The 22247-nt window shown below is 39.6% G+C and overlaps 1 protein-coding gene across 5 annotated transcripts in view; it reads left to right on the top strand.

Moving 5' to 3' along the window:
- The window catches only part of RNGTT (RNA guanylyltransferase and 5'-phosphatase), a 433610-nt gene extending 416348 nt beyond the window's left edge, over positions 1-17262 (top strand). For all 5 annotated transcript variants that reach the window (XM_075923870.2, XM_075923868.2, XM_075923869.2 and 2 more), the window contains 2 exons: positions 12045-12168; positions 16512-17262. In XM_075923870.2, the coding sequence (XP_075779985.1) occupies positions 12045-12168; positions 16512-16675 (288 nt within the window). In that variant the 3' untranslated portion in view covers positions 16676-17262. The remainder of the gene's footprint in view (positions 1-12044; positions 12169-16511) is intronic.
- The last annotated feature ends 4985 nt before the right edge of the window (positions 17263-22247 follow it).

The following is a 22247-nucleotide window of genomic DNA, read 5'->3' as shown; positions in this document are numbered from 1 at the left end:
TCTGCTCAGGTCACACCTTGCAGTATCATTAGTGCCCACATGGATGAACAGCATGGAGTAGTAGTCAGAAGATTGGAAAATCCTTGACAATCCCTCCATAACAGTTCAGATACGGGCCCCTGGCAGGCAACATACTTCCTGGGATGTCCTGTCAGGGCAACAGATGGGTGCCTTTGTCCTCCTCAGAAGAGAGTCTCCAAACACCACTACCCTGCGTTTCCTCCTTGCAGTGGTAGGTGTTTAATGTCTTTGTAAAAGTCAAATTTCTTGTGGTATTGGTAACACCTATTGACAGTGCTTTTTGTTCTTTTTCAGTTGTTAAAACCTGATGACGTGTCATGGGGTACACTCACCTGGAAGGTGTTGCCTTCTGGCTGCTTTGGGATTACCTCCACCAGATCTGATATACTTTCCTGTCTCTTGTTTATGCATCCTGCAGTCTGTCTGTCCGTCTCTCTCTGCACTTCAGCGTGCTGTCTTTCTTCATGTCTCAGTTGCTCCCTCTTCATGGCTTGGCCCGTCAGCTAGATAACTATATGTTTTCCCCCTTTTGAGGTACCCACCTCTCATTGCACAAGTGCCTCTGTTCCACTCGCCCACTCTGTGCCACTTGCTCAGTGGCTGGTACGGAAACCCAGGCCCCCCTACTATTCCAGATTCCAGCTCAGGGACCGGCTAATCAGCAGCCAAACTCTGCAACATCCCATCTTGCTACCTTTTCCCTGACTTTTCAGTGTTTGTGGGCAATTGTAGAATTGATTTTTGATCTATTTGTCATAGTTGTCTGCACATAAAACTGTATAATTTTAAATTTTTCTGTATCATGTTTGAAATCTAGTTCAGTGCAATTTGCTGTTAATTAGTAACTCTGTCTATCAGTGATGCTTTTTCTGCTTTGGAAGTCATAATTAATAGTACTCTGAGTGGAAATTGCCTTACAGTCTAGAATATTTTATTAACTTATTTTCATTTTTGGATCTTTTTATTACCTTGTATTTCTAAATCCTAATTTTTTTACAAGAATAATTTTTTGGCCTCTCACTCAATCGTCAGCCTGGAGGGGCAGTGGACTGCTTTTTATCTGATTCCTTTGACCTGCTTGGTTTGGGTGATCTTCATAAGAGTGAAAAATAGCTTTCACACGCAATCTCATGCCAGGTATAAATTCTGTCCTCCTAAAGTTCAAGTCATTTCTGTCCTTTTGCGGCAGGACAGGCTGAAGATCAGGGTGACATGAGCTGTTCTTTGAACTCTGAATAAAAAGAGAACTTTTAAAATACCACTATGGAGGAACATCAAGGTAGTGGCTCCACAGTGGAGGATCCTACATTGTCTTAATTTTTATAGAAATCATACAGGACACCTGATTTTGAGGTGAAACTAGTCCAGGAATCTACAAGGACCATATTTGAGAGCTGCCTGGGCAAAGAACTCCAGTTAGTTAGAATTACCTTTTTGTTACATCCTATTTAAACCAGTTGGTGAAGATGTGGCAGACTCCGTGATGTAACTACTTCCCAGTCTCAAAAGTGTTCGAGAAAAAAATATGCCCTCAAAGATGCCTCTGGCTAAAGATTGCTACTGTTCTGTGAGAGTTTGATGGCAGAAATGGCCATGAGTAGAGGGAAGACCAGCCACAATTGGAGTTCTGTGCTCTAAATCCCTGGACCATGGTCTTTCGAATATTCAGATTAAAAAGTGTGTCCGTCTATATTCTCAAACCTTTACCTTATGAACTACTAGGCTTTCATGTCCAAAGTTAAGATGCAGATCTGAAAGAAAACCTTTACCCTGATTGATTGACTTTATCAAGAGAGACACTAGGAGTTTAAGAAGCTACATTGTAAGGACATTGACCTTGCCCGACATCAGGTTCTGGTAATCTCTGATGTTGGTGAGACTGTGGCAGGCATAGATGCCTGTAGGTCTAATTGGCTGCAGGTTTGATTTCCACTAGAGCTCCCTGAAAACTTGTTCTTTGCACTACAGAGAACTTTTTAAGGTGCTGTTATTTGCTGAGAAAAATACAGACAAAGGCTACACATTGTGTATTTGGGACCTATGACTCATCTGATGGATCCCTCCTGGTTTTGGCATGAGTGACTAGCTTCAAAGGCGGCTAGTACCACCTTCCATATAGTGTGTTCAATCTCAGCAACATGGGAAACCAAGTGACCTTAATCACTTTTTCAGCAAGCATGAGAAATAGAAGGAATTTGGAAAGTTTCCAGATTGTTTAGCTGGATTTGTCATTACATGGTTTACTGGGATCTCTTTGGTGTTTTACAATACTGGGTCCTTTTTGCTTTAGACACATAGGTTCTGAGCATTGTTCAGAAAGTACTGTAAGATCTGGTTTGTGGAAAGATTGCTAAAGATTGTACTTCCTCATAGCAAAACAAAAACAACAAAAAACTACCAAGCTTATGTCACTAACCAAAAGAAAGGGAAAGGATTTTATTCCAGTTATTTCCTGGTAGTTTGAAAGATATTTGGTGTCTAGCCCATCCTAGATCAGAAAACTAAATCAATATTTGAAGATGGAAATAAATGGACAATAGTGAATATTTAGTGTCTCTGAAGTTCTTGCCTCATAATATTCAGTGTTTTTTCTTGACGCTCCAAGCACCTAGAGAAATGTGATTAGATGAAAATCTCTACTTTCATTTTTAAAAGTAGGTTTATTTTGAGCTCTCATGGTTGTGAAGAAGAGCATGTGTTTATCTTATGACTTAGAAACAGAGAATCAAAGGAAATAACTCTGAATTTATATATATTTTTTAAATCTCATGATTTTGAGGGGAGTGACTCAGGATTTTTCATTTATCAGCATCAGCTATGCTGTATATGTTTTTTAAAAGGTTTTCATAACCTATCTAAAATAGTATTTTAACTTGTTAGTGTTCCTTTAAAGGAGTCAGATCATTCATTTTATTTCCCATAAACAAGAGTTAATGTGTAGTCAGTCTCAGTAAACAGCTTCACTATTGAATAAACATTTTGACTCACTTGCTTTTACCCAATCTGACAGCTGTTTATTGTGCAATACGCCACTTAAAACTATACACTGTACGTTCTCATAACCAGAGTAAAGTAAAATAACATCTGTGGTAACCAATTCAGCACATATTTATTTTTTAGAAAATGGTGCTTTTAACATGTATTTTTAATACGGTTTCATTATGTCACAAAATTTTGTTTAACAGAAAATATGCAATATTTTATTTAACCAATTCATTTTTTAATTAACTGAAATTTTTATGAAGCTTTTTAGGTGCAGTAAAAGCTCCTTGTATGAACAGGCTTGAGTGTATTTTAAAAGCATTATTTATATTCATGTATATTTTTGATATTTCGCTTAAAAAAACTATATTCTTTAAAATGGTATTTACAATCTAAATTATATACTTTCAGAGAAAACACAAAGACAATTATAATTAACACTGTGTATAACCTATGACATTAGAGCTGACTTTTTGGACCCATAAAGTCTGCTACTACAAGTCCTCCCTACTTATTTACATTTACACCAATTGCTAGGATTGAATATTTATACCTGACATTTCCTGGAGATTGCACATTATTCATTTTCTGCCACTCATCCTCTGCAGTTGCCCAGATCTAGCTTTTGATGTCTTTGGGTATGTCTACACACAATTTTTATTTCGGGGGAAGGATGCAAATACTGCAGCGCATTTGCATACTTCCTCTGCTTTTTTTTTTCGGAAGAGGCTCTGCCGGTATTTACCCGCCTCTACATGCAGCCGAATTTTGAAATAAACCCCTATTTCGAAAGACCCCTTATTCCTCCTCCAATGAGGTTTACAGGGGTCTTTTGAAATAAGGGTTTATTTTGAAATTCAGCCACATTTAGATGCGGATAAATACCGGAAGAGCCTCTTCTGGGGGGAAAAAAAGCGGAGGAAGTATGCAAATGCACCGCAGTATTTGCATCCTTCTTTTGAAATAAAAATTGTGTGTAGACATACCCTTTGAAAATCACCACAAGTCTCTTTGATTTTGGGGAGGACTTTCCATCTGTTTGTGGCTAGAGGGAGCAATACACCCATTGCAAGTTTCTTTCAAATGCTCCTTACAGCTGAGCTAACTTCTGCTGAAGCAGCCTTACAACCTCTGGTCACAAGATGAGCTAGTTGAATAGCATTAGGGGACAGAAGATACATAAAGACAAAGCACAGGATATAGAGCAAGGGTCTCCCAGCCACTAATCTTGGCTCTGCCACTGACTCTCTTTGTCCTTTGTTAGGTTGCTTAAAACAGTCCATACAAATATCTTTATCAGTAAATCATACATGATAATACTTTCTCATATACTTTCAACTATCTAAATGATTAATTTCATCAAAATGGAATGGAACAACATCATCAAGTTTGGTAGTGGTGGAGAAACCATGACTTGAAGATATATTACTTCTGCACTCCTCACTGAAGGAGTCGCCAACTGTAAAAACAAAAGTTGGTCTGCATATTTCCCACCTCATCCACAGTGTTGTCACTGATGCCTGAACTCTGCCAAAACCTCACATCTATCAGATTATTTGGACAGTTGTCCCTTGAAAACTTTGTTAAAAGTTGTCAAGAATGTCCTGACCCCAGCACTAGCTGACTGGCTTCATTTCTCCTGAAGCAGTAGTCTGGGGTCAACCTGAAGGTTTTTCCCTCTTTGCTTCACAGAGTTACTCAGTTAATTTTGAATTTGCGCTGAAGAGCTATATTTCTCATTTGTCCATAAAAGTGTGATCCAGGTGGAGAAAAATCACTTACATTTTCAGTGAGGTGAGGGATTGTTTCACAGGCAAACCCAAAAATGCTAAGACCAGCTCTATATGGCAAAATATGACAGCTCTTCTGTAGTCCAGCCAATGGACTGTGTATGAATATTAACATGTCTGTTAATTTACATAACAAAAGAATAATGCTTGCATCGTATATGTTCTTTTTTCTACAAAGAAGCAGATGACTCTTGGAAAATTGTTTTATTTATTAACTATCTTTCTATATATTCTTTTTTCTTGTTCTATATTGCTAAGAAAATCCATGCAAAAAAACCTTTATTTCTTAAGAGTTCAGTTGCTGCTTCTGCTTATTCCTCTATGGAAATCATAATCTTCTGTCTTTAACATCACAATCATTTTTACTAGAATATCACAAATAAAATGGTGCCTTCAGGCAAGGAATAAGCAACAGAAGCCAGTGAACATATAAACATGCAGATGTTTTTGGTAATAAAGAATGAGGGGAAAAGTACAAACACAAAATCATATGAACAAAACATATTTCTGAATAGAATATTTAATATTTTCTTGGCAGCCTGTATCTTTTAAAGTGGATTATTGTTTCTTCAATGATTTGCTATAATTGCACTGAGCACAAATGTAGTATGTGACCTCATCTGTTTCTTGCTGTGATGTAAAAAATGTAGAGAAAATGTTACAAAGGAGCTAAAAATTGGAAAACTTTTAACCAAAAATCTAAATATGTGTTTAACTGCTTTAAAATGTAAAATTAAACAGTCATCTCACAAACTAAGCAGGGCTGGATTACTGTTTGGATGAGAACATGTAACAGTTGTATGGAAGGACATGGTGATTCAGTAAGGTGAAACTATCTCTGACTCATTACTGAGTCTGTGCCCTAGAAATGGTGTTGACAAGCACTGTGTGGCTGCAGGTGCACTTTTGAATGAGATGTTTTTTTTTTAAAAAGTGACCATTTGGGGTCATCACAGATACTATGGCAGCATTCAAAGCAGTAGCAATAATTACTGTCTGGTTGCATGAATGTTTTCCCTTCTGCATTTTTAGTTGGATACATTATTTTTCAGATGTCCTACATTGTTTAATGTTGCTGTGTTTAGCAACACCTCATAAATGGCTGCATTGCAGTGGTAGATGGAAGTAATTATAGTGTTTAACTGGTATTTCAGTTTCTTTCCTACCGCAGGTTCCTTTTCCAAGAAAGGTGATACATTAATGCTAGATGCTATTGTTTTTGTAAAGAGAACACCACTTCTGAATTAAAGGACTACATTAGATGTTTCAGGGAGTGGGAAACCTTTTCATCTAATGGAAGGAATAAGTTATACTTTTTTTCCCATATGATATAATAGAATTACCTTACATTTGTTAAACTTTAAAGGGATCTGATTACTCCATGACCCTGATTCATGTGGTATTGTGGGATCCAAATGTCCATTAGCTGCCTAAAAATATTCTAGGGAATATTTGATTAAGGGAACCACCACCATGGCCCAAATTTGAGGCCACTGAGCACTGGCTTCCAAGCAGCGTCAGTTCAAACAAATTAGGAGTTCTCTGTAAAGTTATTCAATTGGGCACCTAGATGCCAGGACCAAGATTTGGTATGTGATTACCTGCCCTCCACATGTATATCTACTCACAACCTCTGTTTGTGCCAGATGAGTTCACTGTGTATTAGAATGTAGACTACAAAAGTTTGTGATTGTGGAAATAGTTACTGGACTAATTAATGGAGGTTCTCTGTTCCTGGGAAAGGAGAACATGTAGTCTGTCCAGGATTGGGATGGGGTGGAGGGAGAAACATACAGATTATCCCCCAAAGGACTTTGTCAGTATGAAGTTGCTCTTTCTCTCCAGCACATTTTACTAGAATGGGTGCATTGGTCCCATAATCTGGAAGACCCCCATGGCTGTAGTTGGTTTGGAAGAATTGTTAGAATTGGCTCTTGTTCCACATGTTTGTCAACACTGGGGTAAGAGCACCAACAGCTAAAACAGTGAATTTTATTGCAGAGAACATTGTTCAACCCTCAGTCCCACGGCTTGTCACAGTGGAGACATCTTCCCCCGTATTCCATCCAGCATAAGCTGGAAGAAACAACTATCAAAGCTCCCTTTCAAGATGTGGAATGATGAGTTGCCCACATCTCCTCTACCGTATGGTAGAGGTGGGAGTGAGGGAAGGATGGAGGAACCCAAAGCCAAGAAGGGAAAATAGAGAGAAATCATTCTGTGGGTAGGATGTGCAATATGTCACTGTTCCCACTAGGAGGGAAGTTTAATTTCTCTCACACGCCCCCACAACTGCCAGAAAAGAGCTTGTTGAGGAAGAAGAGATTTTGGTCAGGGATGAGTTGTATTTTGGTGGTTCCCAGACCAGATTTAGTCATCATTACTATTTCAGGAAATGGTTGTGAGTATTCTATGTAGTGATTGTCCTTCAAACAATATCCCAAACAAACTTTGAGGGTATTTTTTATTAAAATTGCAGTGTGGGTATGCAATGTTGTTTGGCATATAATGAACCTTCTCTAGTAGGGGGGGAGGCTAATGAACTTCCTATGTTATCTGCTTTGAATCCATCTCTCTGGAGATGTACACATACTCTAGTTCAGACTAGATTTCCCAGGGACAGAGGCAAATAAAAAGTTTGGAGATACAGTACACAGTCTGGATGTAAATGGGCAAGTTGGCTTCTTGATCCAGCAAATGAACAGGACCGCTAATCCCTGAAGGGCCCCCATCCTTAAGGTAGAATTGGGAGTTCTGGACCTGCCAGAATCCATGTTAGCATGAATTCTGGTAAGCTCCTTAGCACGCAAGAAGGTAGTTTCATCATTTTAATATTTAATATTTCTCTGTAATGCTTGCACCTGAAGAATTAAGTACAGGCAGTCCCCGAGTTACGCGGATCCGACTTATGTCGGATCCGCAGTTACGAACGGGGCCTTCCCTCTCCCTGGTCTCCAGCAGACCAGGGAGAGGAAGCAAAGCGGCGGAACACGCGGGCAGCGGACAGCCCAGACGCGTCTGGGCTGTCCGCTGGCCGCGTGTTCCACCGCTTTGCTCTGCTCTGCTCTGCTCTGCTCTGCTCTGCTCCCCGTCCCCCTGGTCTGCAGACCAGGGGGACGGGGAGCAGAGCAGAGCAAAGTCGCGGAGCACACGGCCAGCTGACAGCCCAGACGTGTCTGGGCTGTCCGCTGCCCACGTGTTCCGCCGCTTTGCTCCCCGTCCCCCTGGTCTACAGACCAGGGGGACGGGGAGCAAAGCAGAGCAAAGCCACGGAGCCCGAGGGCAGCAGGATAGCCACGGTGCATCTGGGCTGTCCCGCTGCCCCCGTGCTCCGCGGCTTTGCTCCGGACGCCTGTGGTACAGCAGCTGGGGCACTGCCGGTTGGTCCCGTAGCGCCGCTCTGGGCGCCACTGGACCCAACCCAGCAGCACCCCAGCTGCTCTGCTTCAGGTGTCCCCAAGTCAGCCGCTGCTGAAACTGACCAGTGGCTGACTACAGGAAGCCCCTACCTCGAGCTTCCTGGAATCAGCTGCTGATCAGTTTCAGCAGCAGCTGACTTGGGGATGCCTGGGGTTCTTAAGTTGAATTTGTATGTAAGTCAGAACTGGCCTCCAGATTCAGCCGCTGTTGAAACTGATCAGTTTCAGCAGCGGCTGAATCTGGACGCCAGTTCCGACTTACATACAGATTCAACTTAAGAACAAACCTACAGTCCCTATCTTGTGCGTAACCCGGGGACTGCCTGTAGATTAAAGAGAATTTTGAGGTACCTTATAGCTACACAAATCACTCTGTTATCAGCCTCTAAAGAGAAAACAAGAAGGCCTGTTTAGGCAGACTGTCTTTTCTGGTCAAAAGAAAGTGAGAGGAGGGTCTCCACCCCAGAGGCAACAGCTTGGGAGCTGAAAGCTGAGAGCTGGATGACTGGGGAAACAGGTGCAGTTGCCCTGAACTGTGACATGTTTGCAACAAAGCTTGTTTACAGTGATCACTAAGGAATTGTTCTGTGACTTTTTCAATCCTCTCCTAACACATACATATTGAGAAGCCTAGAATGATTGTAGTACACTGGTATTTTCAGCATTAACAATGCTGAAAGTATATATTGTGCTCAGAGTACTTTTTGTACTCTTGATAAAATGTTCAACAGATTCTAAAAAAAAATGTGCCTATACATTAAGACAGGTGCTTTTACAAGACCAAGGTCATTTAATAATGCAGAGGATGGTAACTGCTATGTTCCTTATTCAGTAAGACAATTGCTGTAACTTGTGAAGGCTACGATCAGCAGTTTTCTAAAAGCATTTAGCTCAGTGCATTGGCAGGTGTTTGCATTTTCTGGAAAGATCTGTTTCCCAGATTGCTAATGAGTGGCCAAGCAAGCATACAGAGAGTTAATAATACTGCTTAATTGCCACAGTCACATAGAGCAACCACATAATTTATTGCTATTCTGAGCCTCTAAACACTAGAAGAATGATAAACTATATGACAAAGGCTTACTGAGATTGCTAGTTAGTGAAAGTCACTGGCTAAAGTGGAATCTCTCTCTGTCTTTAGCAGGTGATATTTCTAACAGCATTTTTCTGCTTCAGCAGGAAAAAAAGGGCATATAAATATTTTTCTTTGGCTGCTATTGTCAAAATAATATGAATTTCTAAATCATTACACAGCCAAAAGTTTCTTCCTGTGTTTAAATGTCCATACTGGGTTAGAAAAGGAAGTTGTGTTTTCCTGAACACACCTAATGAAATGTAAATGTTAAGTGAGTCTGCATTACTGAACATCTGGCTGGAATATAGCTTTTAACACATGTATAATGAACTAAGATACTGTACAAGGAAATGTGCTAAAAAGGGAAAGACAGGCAAATTAGGAGAAGAGTTAATCTTGGAAACAGAATAGGAAATGTCTTCCCCTAAACCATGTGGCCACCAACAGTCACAAAGCTCATTGTATTAGTCAAATGGTTTTTAAAATACTTGTAATCAGCAGAAAGATTGCTTCTTTTTCAAAAAGAAATAATAATATAAAATGCTAGAATTGACTTTTTTATGCTAAAATATCATGATTTGAATGGCTTAAATTAAGCAGCTTAGCTAAATTGTCTCATTCTGTCACTTTTACTTGACAAGTAAAATCCCAGAGTGCATTTTCCTGAAATTAATAGTAATAGTCAGAATAAATGCTGAATAAAATTTGATAGTTGCATTTTTAGCAATTTGAAGGTTAGACGTGTCCTATTTTGTAGGTGGGATAACCCAGATTTGGGACTTAAGATTTCCTTTATCTAGAAATTAGTCCAAAATATATTTGAGAGCTTTCACTACTAATTGTTCCAAGGACTTCCCTGGCATTCTTCAAAAACCATATCCTTTAATAGTAGTAAATTCTAGGGTCAGTACTGGTAAATAGATAGACAGTAGAAATGCAAAATTCTGCATATGAAATAACCAATCCTCTTTGCTACAGTAAACTTCCGATAATCCGGCACCTTTAGGACCCAGGGGGTGCCGGATTATCAGATATGCTGGACTATCAGAAGGGGGGGCTATGAGGGGTCTGGGGTGGGGTCTGAATCGGGGACGCCTGCAGCAGAGCAGCTGGAGTGCTGCCGGGTTGGTCCAGTAGCGCCGAACCTTGGCGCCGCGAGACCAACCCGTCAGCACTGCTTCTCGGCTCTACTGGACCAACCCAGCAGCACCCCAGCTTCTCTGCCACAGGTGTCCCCAAGTCAGCCGCTGCAGAAACTGATCAGCGGCTGACTCCAGAAAGCCAGAGGCAGAGCTGCTCTGCCCCGGGCTTCCTGGAGTCAGCCCTGGTCAGTTTCAGCAGCGGCTGAATCAGGATGCCTGGGACAGAGCAGCTGGGGCGCTGCTGGGTTGGTCTGGTAGCGCCAAACCTCGGTGCTGCGGGGACCAACCCAGCAGCACCCTGGCTGCTCTGTCCCAGGTGTACCCAAGTCAGCTGCTGCTGAAACTGACCAGCGGCTGATTCCAGGACGCTGGGGCAGAGCAGCTCTGTCTCGGGCTTCCTGGAGTCAGCCACTGGTCAATTTCAGCAGCGGCTGAATCCTGGACAGCTGGGGTGCTGCCGGGTTGGTCCCGCAGCCCCGAGGGGCAGCGCTACTGGACCTACCCGGCAGCACTCCAGCTGTTCTGCCCCCTGCTTCCCGGATTCAGCGCTGGTCAGTTTTAGCAGCGGCTGAATCGGGGAAGCTGGGGGCAGAGCAGCTCCAATGGTCCGGCTGCCCAGAGCACTTCCGGGTTCCTGATGGTGCCGGACCGTCAGATGCCAGACCATCGGAGTTTTTACTGTATAAGGAAAAGTAATTACCCATAAAAGCCTGGATCACAGTTGTGATATTACTTTGACTAGCATTTAATTTGGAAATTATAACAGAACTAGACACAAAACTGACAGTTAAATACAGAATCCTGCATACAAAGAAACTTCTTGGAACCAACTGAAGTATATTGGAAAATAGTTGCTAAATCATTCAATAAAGTTCTCAAGTTGCCATGGTTACTTGGGAATGTTGCATTTTATTATGTTAAGATGACTAGGATGAAGAAGCCAAAATAAGCAGGAAATATAGTACACAAGGACTAAAAATCTCCAAATCACTCAGCATCGTCTGATAGACAAATAGCTTACAGTATCAGCTCCTTGCTGACAAGCCTATGAATGAATGGAGAAAAGATGACTCAAGATATTTAGAACATGTGTGATTTTTTCTTAAATGTATTTTTAAATTAAAATTTGCTTTGTTTTTAAAATAAAATAAACTCTAAAAAATTAGAGTGGAAAGATTTTTATAAGCTAATTCTGAGATTGAAACCTATTGTTTACTTTTGAGACCTTTAACAAAGAAGGTTGATGGAAACACAGATAGTGCATTTCATGTACTTAGGCTAGCAGTAGCACTTATACAGGAAGCAGTTCATCCCCATGGAAACCTATTTGCATTTGGGACATTTGTACTGTTTTTTTTCTAGAGTAGCTGATGTTTTAGCATAATAAAATTGCCATATATTGACAGCAGATTTCAAAAGTATTTTTAAAATGTCGAGTAGTTGAACATATGTACATTGGAGATGTAAACTATTCAGTTAAGCTTAATTTCAGGTGTAGGATGAAGAATTCTAACTGATGAATTATAAGGCCTTCCATTATCTAACACAAGGTGAAGTAACAGTTCCTTTAAATTGATTTAATAAAATACATTTACCTTACACTTTTTTTAAACAGGTGACAAGAGAACTGAAACAGTATGACAATAAAATTATAGAGTGCAAATTTGAGAACAACAGCTGGGTCTTCATGAGGCAGAGAATAGACAAAAGCTTTCCAAATGCTTACAACACTGCCCTAGGTGAGTAGAATAATTTACTTTTGCTCACACCTTTCATATTTACCATTTCAGTAAAATTGGTTAAATGAACTTAATTTCCTCTGCCTTAATGTCTAATTTAATGAGGAAAGATGGTCTGTATTCTCAATATTTAGTTTAGCGGTTTTTGTCTTTTCAGTATAACATTAAGTCCTCCCATTTGTTATGTGCCATCTGGCTCAGGCTAAGGAGCTGTTAAATTGCAGTATAAATGTTTGAACTCCATCTAGATCAGTGGTCACTAACCAGTAGATCTTGGAGATTTTGACAGGTGATCCTAACAGGTTTTACCAGGAAGCTATCGTGTGCCAGCACTTCAGCTGTCCCTCCCCTCACAGTTGAGCATCTTCTACCCTTTGCCTTGGAGCTGTCCCCATCTGCTCAGGAGCCTCATGCTTGCTGGGCAGAGCAAGGGAATGACAGGAAGGGTGCTGATGTCAAGGTGCCCCCTCGCCCATTCTGTATCATATCTCCACAGAGCAGAGAGGGCGCACAATAGGACTTGGGATGGAGATTGATTTCAGGAGTGGTTTAGGACCAGGACAGGGGTGAGCCTTCTTTAACCCCACTGCACCACCAATCAGGAGCCACCAGAAGTAAGCAGTTCCCCTGTGGAGCCCACATCCTGAACTCCTACCCTAGTCATGAAAACCTTCCTGCACTCCAACCCATTGCCCTAGCCCAGACCAGACACCCTCCCAAAGCCTGCACTAAGAAACCCCTCCTGCAACTGCCCCAAACTCAGCTCAGAGCCCCTCCTCTCTCACTCCAAATCCCTTAATCCAAGATCAGAGCCTGCATCCCAACCCTCTGTCTCAGCTTGGTGAAAATGAGTGAGGATAGAGTGAGCAGGAGTTGGGGCCTCAGATAAGGGGCAGAAAGGAGGTGGAGCAAGAATAGTTGGGTTTGAGGTAGATCTCGGATGGCAATTAAATTGAAAAAATTGATCTCATGCTTTAAAAGGTTAGAGACCATTGGTCTAGATCCTGTCTCTAGAATCTCACAAGGTGGGAGGATCCCAGAGCTCAGCCTCCAACCCAAGCCCAAAAATTTATACTGGAGGTAAACAGCCCCCTATCTCAACCCTCACAAGATTAAGGTAGTTGCCTTTTAACTGTAGTGTAGACATACCGGTTACTTTACACATGACAGATGAAATCATGGCCTCTGTGTAGTAACTGTATATGAGTTCTTCACAGATTTGGGTTATTATTTAGCCTGCCTTTAAGTGAGGCCTATAAAAATATAGTTGTCTTAGCTCTACAACACAGCTAACTAACAAACACTATTCCCAGTAGTACGTTGACTTGTGCTGATGCACCAAGAAAAATACTTTGGCACATCAACATGCTACATAAGTTGAATTTGATGAATAAAAAAAACCATGGTAATTTCAGCTCTATTCAAGACAATTGTTTGCCAGATGGAAGACAGAATTAGTAGGAGAAAATGTAATTTCAAGCTCCTAAAATAGTATTACAAACAATAGAGAGTAAAGCAAATGAAAGCTATGAAAAAAAATTTGTCTTTAAGGATTATGACGCCTTCAGATTCTCCTATAGACAATAAAAAAGAATGCGAAAGAATAATTTTCTTTCAGGTGGAATGAATGAGTTTAAATTAAAAAGATATGTTTGAATAATATGAGTAACAGTTCTCATACTGAACTGACTTTTTTGGTGGTATCATAAACTATTAAACAGAACTACAAAGCTGACAAAGTGTATGTATATTGATAGTTTTCCTTTAAAATTATTCTACCCATGTACATATCTGATGATCTAGTGAATTTTAATTGTTTGGATGAATAAATTGAGGTTAGCCATTTGATCACGTGGCAACAGGACTGCTACATTGCTGGTGCCTTTGGAGGAGGTACCTCAGAATGCAAGCATCTCCATCACCTCAGCAGCTTTGGGTAAGTCTAGACTACATGCCTCTGCTGAAAAAGGCATGTAAAATAGGCTACCCAACATAGTCAGTGAAGCGGGGATTTAAATATCCCCGGCTTCATTAAAATAAAAATGGCCGCCATGCTGTGCCAGCTCAGCTGATCATTGGCACAGCACGCAAGTCAAGACGCGAATCGGTCGACAGGGGAAGCCTTTGTTGACCACTCCCTTATGCCTCGTGAAACACCAGCATTTCCTCTTAGTTGTTTAAGCAAGTTTTTTTTTTCCTTTGGCCTGCCCTCTCCTTTCCCCTACTTCCAAGCAACAGCAACTTTTCCTCTTCCCCCAGCCCTCTTCTTACCCTCACCCCTACTGCTAGAGCTAGCTTAACTTTTTTTTACAAAGGGGGTGGGTGAGTGTAGGGCGGTATGTGAAAGAGAGAGATCTTTGTAAAAAATGTCATCTATATATATACAGTAAAACTCCAGTGGTCCAGCACTCCTGATGGTCCGGCGTCATCTGGAACCCAGAAGTGCTCTGGGCAGCCAGACAATTGGAGCTGCTCTGTCCCCGGCTTCCCCGATTCAGCCACTGCTGAAACTGACCAGCGGCTTACTTGGGAAAGCCGGGGCCAGAGCAGCTGGGGTGCTGCCGGGTTGGTCCCCTAGCACTGCCCCTCAGCGCTGCGGGACCAACCCGGCAGCACCCCAGCTGCTCTGCCCCAGACTTCCCCAAGTCAGCCGCTGCTGAAACTGACCAGCAGCTGACACCCCAGCTGCTCTGCCCCGGGCTTCCCAGAGTCAGCCGCTGGTCAGTTTCAGCAGCGGCTGACTTGGGGAAGTCTGGGGCAGAGCAGCTGGGGTGCTGCTGGGTTGGTCCCGCAGTGCCATGGGGCACATCCCCCCCCGCTCTACCCCAGACCCTTCATAGCCCCCCCTTCCGATAGTCCAGCATATCTGATAATCCAGCACCCCCTGAGTCCTAACGGTGCTGGATTATCGGAAGTTTACTGTATACATATATATATATAGAGAGAGAGAGAGAGATCTTTGTAAAAAATGAAACTTCTCATGGGAAATTATTTTTACAATGAAATTTTAAAAATGTATGCATTTTTGGTTCAATTGTTGAAAAAAGTTGGTTTTGTACTTTTGATGGGTTCTATCCCTTCCATTTTTCTTAAATTTTCCCCATTGGAAGAGATCTCTGGTGTGGCCGAGAGACTCCCTTTTTTCCATATTTGAAAAAAAAGCTGGAAAGAAATAGTAATGCTAAAAGGAAGTGTGAGCATGCTTCTTCTTCCCCTTTTTTAAACTTTTTTCTTTTTACACTGTCACAGTTCAAAATTTTTTTTAAAAAATCGTGTTTTTACCATCACACGCTTGCTGGGGTGTTAACTTCTTTATTTTTATAATTTTTGTTTGTTTTAGCAAAGTTTGCTACTTTTAATTAAAATATTGTGTTTAAAATGGACTAAATCCAATGCATACAGTAGACATTTTTTAAGCACCTTTATACTAAATTTTTATAATTATAAAAATCATTGACATTAGGGAAGGTTTTATTAATGTTACATTAATATTGTGCATGGTTCCAGAATTACAGTGGCATGAAAAGAGTATCTTCAGAGGCCATGGAACCATACTTTTAATTTCTAGTCATGAAGATTTTTTATGTCCGTTGAGGGAGAGAAGCTTGCTCATTTTATTTAATGGATGTTGAGGCTCAAGAAAGTAATAATTGTTCTTCCTCACGCAACTGCCTTTGTTGTATAGCTGATTATCCTCAGACTATGTCTCAAAATCATTTATAGACTTATCTTATATTCTTGTCATGGAATTCCACCTTAATTCTATATATATCTTGCTGCTTGTCTTTTTTTCCTAAGTCTCAGGATTCATTACATGAGACAGGTTGCACAGCAAAAATGATAAAGATGATAGTTCAGAATCAAGCCTTTACATAAATTGTTTAAATTGTTTGCTATTTGGTGAAAAATACAAAGACTTAGCCATTTCAGTTCCAAATTTGTCAAAATGGATAAAATAATGTATTCCTACCTGTAAGGCTTCAGAGCCAGAAGACACATTGTACAAGAGCTTTGTTCCTACCACATGTCTAAGTAATGTGTTAATTCCTGACATTTATATTGGATTTAATTTTACTTTTTGACAAAGAATTATTCTCTTGACTGGAAGGCTAGACTGGGTGCCTGTTGGGACAGCAGTTCTTTACTCTCTCTAGTCTTAAGCTGTGTGAGAACAAAGTAGAATAATTTCATCCCTAACACAAAAGTTCTATAAAATGATATGTTCAAAGCTGAACATTTATGCCAAATACTGTCATTTATTTTGCATGTACTGGATCAAATTGTTCAAGTGTTGCATGCAACCAATCAGTTTATTAACATCAAAATGTGTTCTTTGTTCCCAGCTGTATGTAATAGCATCCAAAATCCAGTTACAAAGGAAATGCTGTTTGAGTTCATTGATAGGTGTACAGCAGCTTCTCAAGGACAGACGCATAAACATCACCTGGATCCTGATGCTGAACTTATGCCCCCACCTCCTCCCAAAAGACCACGCACCATAACTTAAGGCCGCATGCCGAATGCAAAGCATGTTGTTTACAATTCTACAGAAGGTGAAATGAAAAAGTGTGGATTTAAAAAAAAAAGAAAACATTTTCAAAATAGTCATTCTAAGCATCCTGTAAATATCTAGATGCATTTTTTCAAATGCCACATCATGAACCGATGTACTTTTTGTAACTGGCAAATTCAACCTTACTTTATGGGATTTGAAGATTGAAATATCCAAAGGTTTAGACAAGAACAGTATAGAATCAGTGGAAAGCTGCCTTGTTTATACATGGGTATCTTTCACCTTTAACTTATAATGTTGGCAATCTGGAACTGTGAGAAAATATTGGAACACTGAACTTTTTAGAGGCCGTGTTTCAAATATAGTGGTGTTTCGTTTTCTTTCTTTTTATTTAATTAGTTGAAATTTTTCATTCTTAGTATAATTTATATTCGTGTTCCTACATTTCTGAGACTCATGTTCAAGAACAAACAGCAATGTTGTTTGTGCACTGTGTTGGTTTGCAAAACCTTATTAAGTGTACTAATTTTAAAATTAGCTGAGGTGGGTTTTTTTTTATTATTATTAAAGAACTGAATCTTTATGGTTGTAAATAGCATCCTTTCTAAAAGAAATGTGCCGGGTTGTTCTGGGGGGTTGTGTTTTGTTTTCATTTCATTATCTAAAGTGACACACTTAATGTCTGATGGGTCAATTTTAGCTCTGCATTTTAAGTTTATTTGTAGATAAGGATCACACATGAAATCCTTAGTATTAAAGTCTCTGGTTTCAGACAGTTTCTAATGCAAGATGTAGTTCTCCATAGTGAAGCCATTATAAATAATATTTAAAGGTACATCTTCACTGTGATATGCAAGAGTAATAACTAGTACTAATAATGTTGTCTTAGATCCAGGTGCAAAATGGCAAAAGAAATGCCAAACACCACCTTTAAGGAGGAGGTAATTCCAATGGAATAGAGCCCTGTCACAGAAAAAGGGATCCTATGATTAGACAAAAGCAGAGCAAGACATTTATCAGTGGAAATTAACATGCTGAATACCAAGACAGTTTTCAAAACAGTAGTCAATTGTCCTGTGACAATATTCTAATCCGCTGACTTTATTTCACTTATAGCCAGTGATGAAACAAATAGCCTAATGGCTCTTGCTGCAGTACAGTTGGCAGTTGTTCACTCAATTAAGATGGAAAAGCTGCATTCCAACAGACTTATGGAGGCATTGCTCTCAGTCTGAACTAACTAAAAACAAACGTAATTATAAAAGTGCAGTTTTAAAAGTTTTCTGTCCAATTAATGAGCTGGTGTTTATACTTGTTTTTCAATAACTATATAACTAAATATGAGTGATCCAGTCATTCAACAGTCTGATTAACATAATTTCAGTTGATATAATAATCTGATCTAAAATAGTTTATACTTAAATGACTTTTAATGTTTGTAAATAAAGTTAACTCATGAAGTATTTTTTCTATATGGAAACTTTAGGGCTATACTTGGGGGCGGGGCGGCTCCTCCAATTGTTTCAACATGTATAAATATACACTGTATCATTCACATGGTAATCCTCATGTGTCTTTCCTGGGATACTCCATACATGTTTTAGGGCACTGAAGAGGTTAAATAAGTTGCTTTATTTTGCTGCAGTAAAACTTAAGGAAAAAGTGTGCTCTTCAAAGCTCATGTTTCAACCATACATACTTTCTATGTACTCTCCTTATAACAGATATATCAACTATGCACGGTTGAAAAATTATATCCCAAAAGCAACTTTATGAATTTGATGTGAAAACCTATGCAACCTCAATGCATCCTTCATGGAAACTCATTGTACATTTCTTTTCTACATAATGTTTGTTGTGGTTTTCCCCAGACTTTCAGCCTTACCATTGTGTTAAGTCATGATGACATATATATTTTATCATCAGTCTTTATTGCTGTTTAAATGTCTATGGTAATTGGAACCTTTTAACTGAGGTATGTGAAAAAGAGCATTTTGTTTTAAATATTCAGTTTATTTCCTCTCTTCTCCTTCACACCTTTTGTCTCTTTATTTCAACAGAATTTTTTTAAGTTTATAATTTGTCATTTTCTTTTGTGCATTTGTAGCCTGCCCTCGATGTGCATTTCACGCAGTTCATGAATGCGCACTCTTGTCCTTTGCATATTTTGACTTTACTGTTTTCTTCCCATCAAGTTTTGCAGTGGGTATATTGAAGGAATTGTAAAGATATTGAGAGATGATCTGATGGTTGGGGAGATCTCTGCTCAGATTTGACTTGAAGTTTTTTCTGCACTGCAGCTTTGAAAGAGGCTGATCATGTTTGGTTTTCTGTACAAGGTTTTAAAAAAAGAAATGAGAAGGGCAGAGTGAAGGATCAGATAAAAACAATGGAAATTCCACTTTTGTTTTTGTTTTGTTTTGTTTTTTGTTTGTTTGTAAGAATATGAGCCCCACTCTGCTACTAGATATTCTGAGATAGGTGTCAAGGAGGCAAGGAAGAGACTGTGCCAAAAAAACCTGAGAAAAACTAAAGTTGCTCTTAGAATATAGAGTATGAACCCATCCTCTGAGTTGTTTTTTGTTAAATAGTACATGTACAGATACATTTTGCTTTCAATGGAGTTCTCAGAAAATGTCAGTATGTTCCTCTGCAAACTATGTATTAAGTATTTTAATAAAGTCAATGGTTTAAAAGAATAGGTGTTAATTTACTTGTGCTAGTAGTCTAATTGTTTGTGCTTACGATATCCATCCATCCCGTTGCCAGCAACAGGGTACTCAACCAATATTCAAACAGAAGAATTCTACATGTTTTGCAGAGGTCAGAGGTTCAACTCTGTGGGCTAGAAAGCCCAAGCATAAGCATTTCCAGAGAGCTATTAAGTGATATAGTCTTGGCTATAATAAATATTTTTAAAGCAGAGTTTTTCCTTCCTGTGCTGAAGAGGAAACTCAAGAACTGGTGAATCAGAATAACTTTTTAAAATGTGCTAATATTTGTTAAATGTAGGGCTATCAATTAATTGAAGTTAACTCATGTAATTAATGCAAATATTAATGGCAATTTAAAAATTAATTGCAGTTAATTGTACTGTTAAGTAATAGAATATAATTTGAAATGAATTAAATATTTTGGATTATTTTGTACATTTTCAAATAGTCATTTCAATTACAGCACTGAAAACAAAGTGTGCCATTACCAATATTTGCACTGAAAAAAAGAAACAAACAAAATGCCATTTTTCATTTCACTTTATAGAAACACTGTAGTGCAATCTGTTTATTGTGGAAGCATAACTTACTTAAAGAAAAAAGACAGTTACCTGTTTTGTAACTAGTGTTCTTTGAGGTTTGTTGCTTATATGCATTCCATGACCCACCCTTCTTCCCCACTGTCAGAATATTGAGCAAGAAGAAACTGAGTGTGGGGGAGCACACACTGCCTCTTATTCAGTGCCGTGGAGGTGCCACTCCATGTGTCATGTGTACTCCCGTATGGGTACTGCTAACAGAAAAACTTCCAGCACTGGTGCACATGGAGAGCAACATACACCTACAGTGGAATGGACATGAGCAACACATCTGGAAGAATGCCAGTTACAAAACACGTAGCTGGCTTTCATGATATCAAAGGCTTTTTTTAAATCAATTTTCATAGCAAGAATGTAGTTCAAGTGAAATATTATCCCTCTACATCTTCCTGTATATTTGATCAGAAGAAAACAGACAAGTTGAGTTCAGAAACCATTAAACTGATATTCTGATAAAATAAATGTTGACTAAATGTTCTATATAGAACTACTTTGTGAAGAAAGATAATATTAAGGTTATTGCTGAAATTGAGCTGTATAAATTGTAAATACTTGAGAGAGGAAAAAACACTTTTTAATTTGTATTAAAACACTCAGTTTTACACAAGTCATTAAGAGATTGAAAGTTTTACACCATTGGGTAAACCTCAACTCATATATTTGTCACAGCTACACTGACTTCAATGGAGCTACTTTGATTTCACTAGCTGAAGATCTGGCATGAAGATCCTGGACCCACTCCAATGAAATGAGGGCTGCACCAAGACACAAGTGCCATTTTGTCTCTGACCCTCATCCAAACTATAAACAAGTACTGAAGTTATTTACAATGCTAGAAAAACTTCAGTTTCTAATCCTGTGAACAGTCATGAAATCGCTCATCTTAAATCATGAAATTGTGACTACTATCATACTTTTCCCCCCTTCCAGATGAATTCTGATGTGATTTTAGTGGACTCCATCTTAAGAATGGTTTGAATCCAATGTTTCAGTGCTATTTGAAAGTTTAGAATCCTCTAACTCCAGTGGTTCTCCTTCATACAGGTTTGCTACTGGTAACTGATATTTTTTCCTCAGTTTAGGAAACAAGGCAAGAGGAGTCTATCACAGGAAACTGCCAGTTTTATTCTGTATCCTAACAGCTACACAGGGGGTCTCAAGAGCAACCACCTTCCTAATCTTCACAGCAGAAGAAAAGCCTTATAAGTCATCTCTTTAAAAAACTCTCCCCTCTTTTTCTCTCATTTTGGCTTGCAAAGGAACAGCCTGGAGTATTTGCTCTGTCTTCGTGTAGCTCACCTCTGACTCAGTGCTTCAGTGTATTGGCAGCATTGTGGTAGGGTGCCAAGTTCCAGTCAGAGTGAGAGAGTGGCTGTGCTAGAGTGGTGTAATCACATGGGAAAATATGATCACCACTCTGACGAACCATACAATCTAATGTGAAAGTAATAAGTTGAACAACCAATAAGAAAGAATGGGGAGAAAGCACTCTGAGGATAACAGTAATAAAAAGAGGTGGTATAAAGGCTAACTAAGCATACGGCTTGAATGGTACCAGCACATCTGAATTTTAAATAAATAGCAGTTGTATATGAGTCCCCCTTTAACCTAGCTATCAGCAGTTGACTTAAAGCCAAGGCAGGGAAGGAAGAGAATCTGAAAGAGAAATGACCTTATAAAATCATGGCAGACAGGGGAGATTCCAGAAGACTGGAAAAGGGCAAATATTGTGCCCATCTATAAAAAGGGGAATAAGAACAACCCAGGAAACTACAGACCGGTCATTTTAACGTCTGTCCAAGGGAAGATAATGGAGCAGGTAATTAAGGAAATCATATGCAAACACTTGGAAGGTAATAAAGTGATAGGGAATAGCCAGCATGGGTTTGTGAAGAACAAGTCATGCCAAACTAATCTGATAGCTTTCTTTGATAAGATAACGAGCCTTGTGGATAAGGGAGAAGCGGTGGATGTCATATACCTAGACTTTAGTAAGGCATTTGATACGGTCTCGCATGATATTCTTATTGATAAACTAGGCAAATATAACTTAGGGCCACAATAAGGTGGGTGCATAATTGGCTGGATAACCGTAGTCAGAGAGTTGTTGTTAACGGTGCTAAATCCTGCTGGAAAGGGATAACAAGTGGAGTTCCGCAAGGGTCTGTTTTGGGACCCGTACTGTTCAATATCTTCATCAATGATGTAGATATTGGGATAGAGAGTACGCTTATTAAGTTGGCAGATGATACC

The sequence above is a fragment of the Pelodiscus sinensis genome, chromosome 3, assembly GCF_052426305.1.
Source record: "Pelodiscus sinensis isolate ZL-2025 chromosome 3, ASM5242630v1, whole genome shotgun sequence".
In the NCBI taxonomy this organism is placed as follows: Eukaryota; Metazoa; Chordata; order Testudines; family Trionychidae; genus Pelodiscus; species Pelodiscus sinensis.
This window is presented reverse-complemented; position numbering and strand designations above follow the sequence as displayed.